The 12,817-nt window shown below is 43.4% G+C and overlaps 2 protein-coding genes across 2 annotated transcripts; both read left to right on the top strand.

Annotated features, from left to right (window-relative positions):
* The first annotated feature begins 1,613 nt into the window (after positions 1-1,613).
* On the top strand, positions 1,614-2,570 carry LOC120399408 (putative olfactory receptor 52P1). Its single transcript, XM_039527666.1, has one exon. The coding sequence runs from the start codon at positions 1,614-1,616 to the stop codon at positions 2,568-2,570; it is 957 nt and encodes a 318-aa protein (XP_039383600.1).
* A 7,435-nt stretch (positions 2,571-10,005) lies between these two features.
* On the top strand, positions 10,006-10,944 carry LOC120404308 (putative olfactory receptor 52P1). Its single transcript, XM_039536584.1, has one exon. The coding sequence runs from the start codon at positions 10,006-10,008 to the stop codon at positions 10,942-10,944; it is 939 nt and encodes a 312-aa protein (XP_039392518.1).
* Positions 10,945-12,817: the final 1,873 nt, after the last annotated feature.

The raw sequence follows: 12,817 nt of genomic DNA on the forward strand, positions 1-12,817 counted from the left end.
GCCCAACCTGAGAGTCTGCAGGGAAAGTACAGGGGAATTATAAAGATCGCTGCCCAGCACGTCAAATAGATTTCTTCCCTCTGCTGAGCGGGATTACGGTGAGTTGCCTGTTTCTGCACTAATGTTAGTACTGTGGGCTCAGGAAGGGTTCCAGGGTTCAAGTCGCGAACCATCTGGGCAGGAATTCACCAGCACGGTGACGTGAACTGTTTAGTACTGTTAGAAACATTAAAGGATTTACCTGATAACCTTGAAACTACCAATATACTGGGAATAGTTTAGAGAAATATTTGTTTTTAAGAACATCCATTGTCTCTTACTGTGTCCCTCTATCTGTTTCAGTAGTTTCCTTTTTTGGGCCGTGTGATTTTTCTCTGGTTCATTCATTTTCTCCAATTCAGCGACTTCACTGCCCTATTAGGAAGTGCAGCCAAAGCCTCTGCAGTGCGTATCTGTGTTACCAAAGGGTTCACAACAAGAATGGGCCAAACACTGGCCAGATTCTGCTCTCTCATTCGACCATCACTGGGTGACTCCAGATTGACACTGGCCTCTCTGAGAGCCAAATAGGGCCCATGTGTTTTGGAATCCCCATCTTTCATGCCTGGTCTCAGAATGCCACATAAACTGGAGTTTCCTTCATGGCAATGTCAGCAATTGCCAACACGGAAAAGCAGCCTCAATAAAAGGGGTCTGGGTTTCTAAGGGGCTGCAATACGTTAAAACTTTGTGTCGCTTCCAGGAGGAGTTACTCACGCTGGCTCCTTTTGTCTCCACATCCTCTGTCCCTCCCACCGGGTCTGTCTCTCTCTCTTTCCCTGTACAGGCTGAGCGGCTGCTGGGTTCCCTTCACCCCCAGAAAGGCAGTTCAGGTTGATCTCCCCCTTTTCCCCAGTGCAGGCAGACACTGAGTTTAACCTCGTCTGAGGAGATATTTCTGTGAGCTGTTGCTGTGGGGTCTGGCACCTGAGTGAGGGGTATCTCTGAGCGGCAGGGATGGACGTTGTGGGGACCTGCCCTTGCAAGCCACAGTACTGAAGCCAGGGTGTCACAACCTGGACCTTCTATAACCGATTTAAAAGTAGCCATACTGGAACAAAAAAACTTCAGAAACAGTCTTCAAAGAGAAACTGCAGAACTAAAATTCATTTGCAAATTTAACACCATTAATTCGGGCTTGATAAGGGACTGGTAGTGGCTGGCTCGGTACAGAAGCAGCTTTTCCTCTCCTGGAATTGACACCTCCTCATCAATTACTGGGAGTGAACTACATCCACCCTGATCGAATTGACCCCATCAATACTGGTTCTCCACTTGTGAGGTAACTCCCTTCTCTTCATGTGCCTGCATCTGTAACTTTCACTCCACACATCTGAACAAGTGAGGTTTTTTACTCATGAAAGCTTATGCCCAAATAAATCTGTAAGTCTTTAAGATGCCACCAGACTCCTTGTTGTTTTTGTGGATACAGACTAACATGGCTACCCCCTGATTCTTATCAAATAGAACTATTTGTTATAATTGTTATAAAGCGTGTAACCCCCTTGCTGTGCTTCTCTCTCTTCACAGGAACTTTGATAATTTCTGACCCTGATCAACTCATCGACCACCTCATGGCAGATTTCAACCTCACCCCCTCTGACCTTACAACATTCATCCTAAATGGCATTCCTGGGCTAGAAGCTGCCCACATCTGGATTTCTATCCCTTTCTCTATGTTCTTTGCAATTGGCCTGTTGGGAAATTTCATGCTTCTGTTTGTTGTAAGCAAAGAGCAGACCCTGCACAAGCCGATGTACCTGCTACTCTGCATGCTGGCGCTCACAGACATTGCCACATCTACCTCTGTCGTGCCGAAGGCACTGTGTATATTTTGGTTCGGTTTGAAAGGCATTACTGTGGGTGGCTGCCTCACCCAGATGTTCTTCCTTCATGCAGTTTCTATTATGCAGTCAGCCGTCCTCGTGACAATGGCCTTCGATCGCTACGTTGCCATATGTAACCCTCTGAGATACACCACCATCCTCACCAACACACGCATAGCTAAGCTAGGGCTCTTGGGTTTGATAAGAGCTGTTCTCTTCATTCTGCCTCTGCCCCTGCTCCTGAGCAGGCAGCCATTCTGTGCCAACCGCATTATCCCTCATACGTATTGTGAGCACATGGCTGTGGTGAAGATGTCATGTGGGGACGTCTCAGTCAACAGGATGTACGGCTTGGTGACAGCATTTGTAGTTTTAGGGTTAGACTTGATGCTCATTGCCCTGTCCTATGGTCTGATCCTCAGGGCCGTCCTCAGAATCTCCTCCAAGAAAGCCCACGAGAAAGCCCTCAACACCTGCACAGCCCACATCTGTGTGATGCTGATGTCTTATCCTCCCTTCTTCTATTCCACTCTGACACATAGGTTTGGTCAGGGCATCGCTCCCCACATTCATATTATCTTGGCCAACCTCTATTTCCTCCTCCCCAACATGCTGAACCCTATCATTTACGGGGTCAAAAACAAAGAACTTCGTGAGAAAGTGGTCAAATGCACTTCCAGAATGTGCTTTCTCGGGGGCCACTGACTTTAAACCTTCCTGACTAGAGGGGGAAAAGCTATCTCCTTGTTAATCATGGGTGCTCTGTCCTAGTTTGGCTGAACTCAGCATTTTGGAAGTTCACAGTCTGAGAAATTCCTCACACCTAATATTTTATCACTTCATCACCAAGCTCTGTTCTCTTCATAGCTGAGTTCCCTCTCTCTGCCCATCACCTGACCTCTTTCAGCATCACCCATCAGCCCCAACCCCCACACAACCTGTTAATTGTTCTTTCCATGACTTCCAGACTAGCAAAAGATACTGCAGCTTTCTGGCACAAGGTAGCTTTGTATTAATCCCTGTGTGAACAGAGTTCTTGATCAGTTTGACAAACTAAAGCTGCGCTTTTACATAGCCAAAGACAAAGAAAGAAACAACAATGCTGAACTTCTTTTTCACAGGTGCAGTGATCCGGTGAGTAAAATTTACCTGATTTTGCTAGGTTCAGAAATTCAGGAAGCTTGGAGGATAAACCAAATGTTATGGTTGGAAAATGATAATACAGGAAATCTGCTGCAGGAATTAAGGACATTCTTCTAGAGCTTATTGGTGAGGGTTGTGAAACCATGTACTTTTGAGAACGGGACTGCTATATTAAATTACAACCAAAACCATTGAGTCGCTTCCAGTTGGAACTCTCAAAACAGACCCTAACAGTTCACATTGTCGAAGATGTGAAAATAGGTGTCCAGATTTTATGATGGAGTTTTTGAAACAGATGAAACATGGATTGCCACCAAATGTCGAGGTGATTGGACCGTTTGCAGTATTAAGTCCTTCTACTGTGCTCAGTTTGACATGACCTAGATTGGCTGATATCTCATTTTTGCCATTGGTTTGTGGAGACTTTGGACAGTTGGAGCAGCAGTGGAGAGGTTTGCCTATGGTTCACTGGCCTCATGCTCAGGAAAACCAAGTTGAGCAGTTTGAAGTTCTCGAACACATGGATTCTGTTGAGAACAAAATCTTTAGTGAACTTGGCTTGTTTGCTCTTTCATTACTGTTGCTACCTTTTAGCAGTGCTGCAGTTGAATGTTTTTCTCAGATGAACGTGATAAAAACAAAATTGTGCAAGAAGACGCAAGAGGAACTTTTAGAAAACATTCTTATTATGACCCAAAATCTGTTGTGAACAGTTTGCACCAAAGAAAGAAATGATCACTGCTGATATATAAGCAGCAGGAAGAGCATTCTACTCCCAATGAAGATAGCGAGGATGAAATGTTGCCTTTTAGAAATTAACAGCAAGAAACTAATTCAACTCAAAATATGGGCATTGACTACCATCAGTGAATGCCATTAGAAAAAAAATTTACTAATGTGATTGTTGATTTTACACTACATATGTTTTGGTCTTCTTTTGGGTTATTTTTAATACTGCAATTCTGTGTTGTTGTTGTTTTTTAAACACCTGCCAACCCTCAATTGGGATACAAGTATCAATACTGGGATTTGGATTTTGAATTTGATTATCATCTCCTAGCTTTGTTACTAATGTGCACCAACTCCTGCTGGGGCTTGTAGCTTTTTAAAAAAAATAAAATAAAATCTGTACTAGATATCTAAAGAAATCTTCCATTTCTTGATGTACAGGCCAACGTGTTGATTAAAAACAAAAACCAAAACCATTTGCTTCAAGAAATAGATTGAGTTACTTTTGGGTTAGTTTTTAAATTTGGGCTAATAGTGCAGTAGAAATCTGGCAATTTTCCGAGCTGAGCTGGAGGCAGAGCAGCAGCAGCCAGAAACAGAAGGAGAAGAGAAGCAGCCCAGAAGGCAGAAGGGTGTTTGTATACCTGATGCAAGGACAGATACTGGGGAGAAGACTACTGCAACCTGGAGCTGGAGGGAGTGTGACCAGCACCAGAACAGGTGTCTTACTTGTGGTATCAGGCAGAGCAGCCACGGCCTGAGTTGGAGGCCTGGGACATGTGAGAAACAAATTGGGAACATTTCTTACATCCCAGAATCAGCTGTTTGTGGTGTTCCCCATGCCCACAAGGCGGAGTTGCTTGTTTCTTGAACATTTCTCATGTTTTCTTTTTTTTTTAACAATTACCGTTTAGTAAATTATATTTGGTTTGAACTTAATGTAATGATCAGTGGGCCACAGAAGCATTTGGTGTGAAGAGGGTACTCTGGAGTGAGGCCACCCTAGCACCTGTCCTAAGTGACCAAAATGAGACTGGGGGTTCAGCCTGCCAGGAATCCTGGGCCCTGCCATGTCGCCATTACGAGGACTCTGCCACAAGCAGAGTGGAAGGGGAGTCCTTGAGGTCAGGCAGGCCTCTGGGTAAAGGGAGTGGAAGTGGGGACTCAAACTCTTTCACTAGCCAATTCTCCTAGGTGCTGCAGAAGCCACAACAGCAGGACCATTGCCCTGCATCCAGTAGGGAATGGGGATAAACTGGATTTTGGGCTGGATTGTAGTGATTTGTGAAATATCATATAAATGAAAAAAACTCTGAAATGTGTAACTTTGGGGAGTGCACTTTCTGAGTAAGTTGAATGTAACATCACTGCATGAGACGGCTTCCCAGAGACTGGTATCAGGTTAAAGTTTTTTCCTGTACTATTTTATTATGAGGTTAGAGCAGTAAACCTGACATTTTTTATTTGGCCTCTTGAACATATTTCATAACAAATGAAAGCTTGGTTAAGCAATTGACTACACAATTGATCAACAACCCGTATGAATCATTCCTTCTTCTCAGATTCAATATTGAGACATAATGAAGGCACCCACAGAAATAATTCTCCTGAGTAAAAGGGCCGATGAAGTTTAAGAGCCTTCAATATTAGAGAAATTAATGAGAAATGTTAGTTCTGTTTTTCTCATTGTGCACCAAAGAAAGATTCTGGAAATGGTAAATGCTGTTCCAAAACGGCTACAATCCAAAGACACAGACATATACAATGCAGCAGCATTACTTCCAAAAGGCATTGAACTTGTAACTACATTTGAAAATGAGGTTAAAGAAGTCAAAGATTCAGCAAATAAATTATCAGGAAAAAGAGACAGCTCCTTTTATGGCAGACCAGGGAAGAGAGCAGACCTGCTACTGGCAGCTCCAGGGGACTTGAGCTGAGCCCCCTGAACAACTATTTCACTAGTAGGGTGGTGAAGAACTGGAATGGGTTATCTAGGGAGGTGGTGGAATTTCCTTCCTTAGAGATTTTTAGGGCCCGGCTTGACTAAGCCCTGGCTGGGATGATTTTGTTGGGGTTAGTTTTGCTTTGAACAGGAGGTTGGATTAGATACCTCCTGAGGTCTCTTCCATTCCTAATCTTCTATAACTGCCCAATGGTCCCTCCCTCGGGGAATCATAGAATCATAGAATATCATGGGAAGAGAAGGCCTGCTGTAGGGACAAGTTGAGAGGGAAGCATTCATCTCTCATATGAATGCTAGGCTTGATTGATCCCCTTTATTTGCTGTTTGGACTATCCCAGCAGGGGAGAGCCCTTGGACTGGGCTGGCCTTGCAAAACGAGGCAGTTGCTGCCTGAGAAGAAAGACCTTGCTACATGCAGCCACCAGAAAGTGCTTTGGGTGAGCAGACACCATTCATCCTGCCTAACCCTGGATGGAGATCTTGGGACAAGTGCAGGGAGGTGATAGAAAGTGAACCAGGGAGGACCACCTGTTACACCCTGACACCTCAATATTCACCACTGTCATGTAATTAGTATATGTTTTGTTTAAAGTATGTCTTCTGAGGTGTCATTCTAAAAGTCTTGATCTGCTAGACAGTAATATCACCTTGGATTGTATGTGCTATCGTCATATGTGAAGTTATGAAATTTGTCTATGTTTATGTCGCTGAAATATGTCCTGAGGTTGAAAACACCCACAAGTATAACACTGTTATACTTTCGGATATAACAGTAAAAAGGCCAAACAATGTTAATGGCTTATTGAGGAAAAATGCAAAAGTACAAGGATTACCCCACAGGTAGTGCAGATGGCTGTACATTAAACACAGAAAAAAAATCTCATCATCAATTGCTAGGCTAAACAACAGTCCACAAGGCAGTTTACCCTGACAATTCTGAGCCCCTGGTATCAAAAAATTGTTTCTTCACTCCCAGGGGAGGCTCAGGCTGAAGTTCTCCAGGGTCTATTTTCTGCTCCTCCTGTTGTTCACGGAGCCAAGGGAATTGTCCGGGAGTCTTGGCCAATCTGAGAGTCTGCAGGGACTGTACAGGGGAATCATAAAAATCGCTGCCCAGCGTGGCGAGTGTCAGACATGTGAGAGTCATACCTTGATTTTTAGGGCTCCACCTTCCTGTCGCCATAAAGAGATTTCTTCTCTCTGATTAGCAGGATTTTGGTGAGTTGCCTGTTCCTGCACTAAAGTTAGTGGTGAGGGCTCAGGAAGGGTCCCAGGGTACAAGTCTAGAACCATCTGGGCAGGAATTCACCAGCACAGTGACTTGAATTGTTTGTTTAGTATTGTTAGAAACACGAAGGGGTTTACCTGGTAAAATTAAAAGTAAATATACACTGGAGATAGTTTAGACAAATGTTTGTTTTTAAGATTAGTTCCTTGTCTCTTACTGTGTCCTTCTGTCTGTCTCAATAGCTTCCTTTTTTGGGCAGTGTGGTTTTTCCTCTGGTTCCCTCAATTCTTCCAATTCAGTGACTTCACTGCCTTATTAGGAAGTTCAGCCAAAGCCTCTGCAGTATGTATCTGTGTTACCAGAGGGTTCACAACAAAAATGGGCCACACATTCTACCTTCACTGGGTCACTCTAGACTGACGCTGGCCTTTCTGAGAGCCAAATCAGGGCCCACGTGTTTTGGAATCCCCATCTTTCATGCCTGGTCTCAGAACACCATATTAACTGGGGGTTTCCTTCATACACTTTCAGCACCCTTACAGAAGTGGACTCACTGTAGCACGACCCAAACCCGTGATTTTTGCAGCTTGTAGCCAAAAGTAAAAATCTCAGGGTGAATCTCATCCCATTGAGATCAATGGCAAAGCTCTGAAAACAGCCAGGCTCTCACCCTAAATCCACATGTAGGGACTTAAATTAATGGCCTGATTTACACCAGCTATGAGCGTACCGTGACTTCAACCGGAGTCATCCTGTGGCCTCTAAGGATGGGTGAGCTCATTTGAATCAAAATGAACTGACAGGAGAGTTACTGGAATCTCAAACTTATTTCCAGACAGAATTTCTATAACTTCAGCTTCTAGCCATTGGATTCTCTTACACCTCTGTATGCTAGCCTGAAAAGCCTATTTATAAATATTGGTTCCCTGTGCAGGTACTTACAAACTGTTATCAAGTCTCCCCCTAACCATCTTTGTTAAACTACACTGATTGAGATCATTGAGTCTACCACTAGATGGCTGGTTTTCTGCTCTTTTACTAATTATTGTGTTTCTTCTCTTAACTTTCGTCAGTGTATCAACATCCATCTTTAATCATGGACACCAGAACTGGACAGAAGATTCCAGCAGCAGTTGCACCAGTGCCAAATATACAGGTAAAATAACTTCAATACCTCTCCTTGAGATTTCCCCGGTAATCATCTCAGGCTCTTTTGGCCACATGGTCACACTGGGAGTTCCTGTTTAGCTAATTACCCCTTCGTGCCTGCAAATCTAGTTCAGGGTCATTGTACTTCCCATGATATCCCCCTACTGTGTGAGCATTACCCACATTCTTTGTTCCTAGATGCAGATATTTACATGGCGATATTATAACACATGTTGGTTGCTTTGAGCAAGATTTCCAATCAGTCCAGATTGCTCTGAATCAGTGAATTGTCCTCTTCATTATTTACCACCCCCCAAATGTTGCATGATCTGCAAACTTCTTTGATATTCAGGCATGAGAAGGGTTGGCAGGTGAACTGCTGACCCATGTCTCTGCTTACACTTTTCAGGTAACACCTGTAACTTATGCCTCAGACAAAGCTGGGTGCCAGTAAGAAAATGTCTCACTAAAAGAAACAAGGGAAGTGATAGAGGTGCCAGCGTGTAGCCCGAAATACCACAACACTTGTGCCCCTAGTGACCATTCTCTTGAGTACAAAGTCATATGCCAGCATGAGAATGTATTTTTCCATGAGGGAAACTTGGCTCCTTTCTAATATAGGAACTGCATTGTTTATCAGACCTTTAGCCCATTTAGTCCAGTGTCCTTTCTCTGACCGTGAGAGCCACTGGTGCTGCAGTACAAAGTATAAGAAACCCAGAAATGGGTTGATGCAGGAGGATGACATGACTATCATCAGAGTGTCACCCGAATTCCTAACAGTTACAGATTGGCTTGTGTCCTGAAACACGTGGCCGTATCGACTTTCCAAAATATTCATTTAGCTGTAACTATTGTAACTGGATAGTGACACTATCCATGTATATGTCCAAACCCTTCCTGATTCTTGCTTAGCACCTGATCTCAACTTCCTTTTGTGGCAACAAGTTCCTCAGTTTAATTAGTCTTCAAGTGAATATAGCATTCTTTTTTATGGGTTTTGAATTTGCCATGTTTCGGTGTAATTGAATGTCCTCTTGATCTTGTGTTATGAAAGAGGGAGAACACATTCTCAGTCTACTCTCTATCAGTCAGTACTTTACAGACTTTTTTCATATCCCCTCATATCTATGTCCTTTGTAAGGTGTCAATCCCAGTCCCTTCACACTTGCGTGGGGAGGGATAGCTTGGTGATTTGAGCATTGGTTTACTAAGGCCAGCATTATGAGTTCAATCCTTGAGGGGGCCATTTGGGGGAAATGCAGTAAAAATCTGGGGCTGGGTCCTGCTTTGTGCAGGGGGTTGGACTAGATGACCTCCTGAGGTCCTTTCCAACCCTATGATTCTAACCTCTCTCATTGGTCATTCTAATTGCACTTCCCTGAACCCCTCTAGCTCTGCAACATCCTGTGTGAGAAGGGTGCCCAGTATTGCACAGACAAAGGTGAAACATTGTCAGACTGATCTCATGACATTGCTTTTTCTGTATGATTTCTCATCCCACTCCTCCTGGATTTCAACATTTTGCTTAGTTTCTGTCCCTCATTACCATGTGAGCAGGGTTTCATAGGGCTGTGCACCCTGACACCCAAGTCAATGTCTTGAGCTCACATAGTTAAATTATAACATTGTTAGGTGTTTGAGGAGTTCAAGCTTTTTCCTCCAATGGTCATACATGTTGCAGTTGTTGACAATGAAGGTCATGTGTCATTCACATGGCTGGGTGAGGACTCTGAGGACTTCTCAGGACTTGACTATGACTATGGTGCCATCTGCAAATGTTGCCACCTCACTGGTCACACCCTCCATTGTAGATTCTTAATAATGATCAAATATTTGTTATAAAGTGTGTAACCCCCTACCTGTGCTTTTCTCCCTTCATAGGCACCCTGAGCATTTCTGAGCCCAATCGATGCATTGACCATCCAATGGCAGCTTTCAACCTCACCACATCTGACCCTTCAACACTTATCCTATTGGGCATCCCTGGCCTAGAAGCTGCCCACATCTGGATTTCCATCCCTTTCTCTATGTTCTACATTATTGGCCTGTTTGGAAATTTCATGCTTTTGTTTGTTGTAGGCAAAGAGGAGACCCTGCACAAGCCGATGTACCTGCTGATCTGCATGCTGGCTCTCACAGACATTGGCACCTCTACCTCCGTTGTGCCGAAGGCACTGTTTATATTTTGGTTCAATTTTAAGGGCATTACTGTGGCTGGCTGCCTCACCCAGATGTTCTTCCTTCATGGAGTTTCTATTATGCAGTCAGCCGTCCTCGTGACAATGGCCTTCGATCGCTATGTTGCCATATGTAACCCTCTGAGATATGCCACCATCCTCACCAATGCACGAATAGCAAAGCTAGGGCTTGTGGGTTTAATAAGAGCTGTTTTCTTCATTCTGCCCCTGCCCCTGCTTCTGAGCAGGCTGCCATTCTGTGCCAACCACATTATCCCCCACACATACTGTGAGCACATCGCTGTGGCAAAGATGTCATGTGGGGACACCACTGTCAACAGGACATACAGCTTAGTGATGGCATTTCTAGTAATTGGGTCAGATCTGACACTGGTTGCTCTGTCCTATGGTCTGATCATCAGGGCTGTCCTCAAAATCTCCTCCAAAAAAGCCTACCTGAAAGCTCTCAACACTTGCACAGCCCACATCTGTGTGATGATGACATCTTTTACTCTCTTCTTTTTCTCCACTCTGACACACCGGTATGGTCAGCGTATCACTCCCCACGTTCACATTATCTTGGCCAACCTCTTCTTCCTCATCCCCCCTATGCTCAACCCTATCATTTATGGGGTCAAAACCAAAGAGCTTCATGACAAAGTGATCAAATACATCTGCAGAAGGTGATCACCTGGGACCACTGACGTTAATCCTCTGTGACAAGCAGAGGAAAGGATTTCTCCTCATTAATCAAGGGTACTCTGTCCCAGTTTGGCTGAACTCAACATTGTACAAGTTTACAGTCTGAAAAGTTCTTCACACATAATGTCTTATCACTACATTACCAAGCACTGCTCTTTCTGTTGCATAGTTCCCTTTCTCTAACCATCACCTGATCTCTTTAATCATCACCCATCAGTCCCCAACTCCACACACCCTGTCACTCAGCCTTTCCATGACTTCCAGACTACCAGAAGATAATGCAGCTTTCTGAAGCAAGGTGGCTTTGCGTGAACAGGGTTCTTGGTCAGTTTTACAAACTAAAGCTATGCTTTCAGATAGCCAAAGACAAAGAAAGATACCACAATGCTGAACTTCGTTTTCATATGTGCAGTGATCCAGGGAGAAAAATTTACCTGATTTTGCTATGTCCAGTAATTCAGGAAACGTGGAGGATAAACCAAATGTTTCAGTTGGAAAGTGATAATACAGGAAAGCTGCTGCAGGAATTGAGAACATTCTTTAGAGCTTGTTGGTGAGAGTTCTGAAACTATGTATTTTTGAGAATAGGACTATGACAATCACTGTTGAGTCAAATTACTGACCACTTTGCACAGTCGCATTTCAGCTAGAACTTTCAAAACCGACACTAACCGTTCATATTGTCAAAGATGTCAAAAGTAGATGGCGAAATTTCATATTGGTGTTATTGCAACAGATGAAACAGAGATTGCCACCAAATGTCGAGGTGATTGAATCGCTTGCAGTACTAAGTCCTTTTACTGCGCTCAGCTTGGGATGACTTAGTTTGGCTGATATCTCATTTTTGCCATTGGTTAGTGGAGACCTTGGACAGCTGGAGCAACAATGGAGAGTTTTGCCTATGGTTCACTGGCCTCATGCTCAGGGAAACCAAGTTGAGCAGTTTGGGGTTGAAGTTCTCGAGCACACGGATTCGGCTGAGGACAAAGACTTTAGTGAACTTGCCTTGTTTGCTGTTTCATTACTGTTGCAACGCTTCAGTTTAATGATTATTTTTTTCAGATAAAAACAAAACCGGGCAACAAGATACTAGAGGAACATTTAGAAAATATTTTTATTAAGGTGTATATGCAATGACGAAAATCTGTTGTGAAGAATTTGTGCTAATCAAAGGAATGATTGTTCTGGTCATTGCTGATTTATATGAGCAGCAGCAGAAGCATTCTTCTCCCAACAAAGACAGTGAGGATGAAATGTTGCCTTTTATAAACTAGCATTAACAAACTAATTCAACTCAAAATATGGACCTTGACTTCAGTCATTGAATGCCATTAAAAATAAATAACTTAATAATGTCATTGTTGTTTTTAGACTACACATGTTTGCGGCTACTTTTGGGATATATTTAATACTGTCATTCTCTGCTTTTTGTTTGAAACACCAACCAAACCTCAGTCGGGATACAAGTGCCAGTACTGGGCTTTTGATTTTGAATTTGATTGTCATCTCACAGTTTTGTTGCTAATCTCCTGCAGGAGCTAGTAGCTTCTTTTTTTTTTAAATCAAATATATTCTAGAGATCTAATCAAATCTTCCACTTCTTTCTTGATTATAGGCTAATGTGTTAATTAAAAAAACCCAACCCTTTGTTTCAAGAAATAGATTGAGCTACTTCTAGTTTCATTTTTAAGTCACTTTGGGCTAATAGTACAGTAGAAATCTGGCAATCACTGAAGCTGAGCTGGAGGCAGAGCAACAGCAGCCAGAAACAGAAGGGCCGGAGAAGCAGCCCAAAAGGCAGAACTGGGCTGGATTCAGAGCAGCAGTGTTGAGGATCTGAGGGGTAGCCGTGTTAGTC

The sequence above is a fragment of the Mauremys reevesii genome, linkage group 1 (genome assembly GCF_016161935.1).
Source record: "Mauremys reevesii isolate NIE-2019 linkage group 1, ASM1616193v1, whole genome shotgun sequence".
Lineage (NCBI taxonomy): Eukaryota > Metazoa > Chordata > Testudines > Geoemydidae > Mauremys > Mauremys reevesii.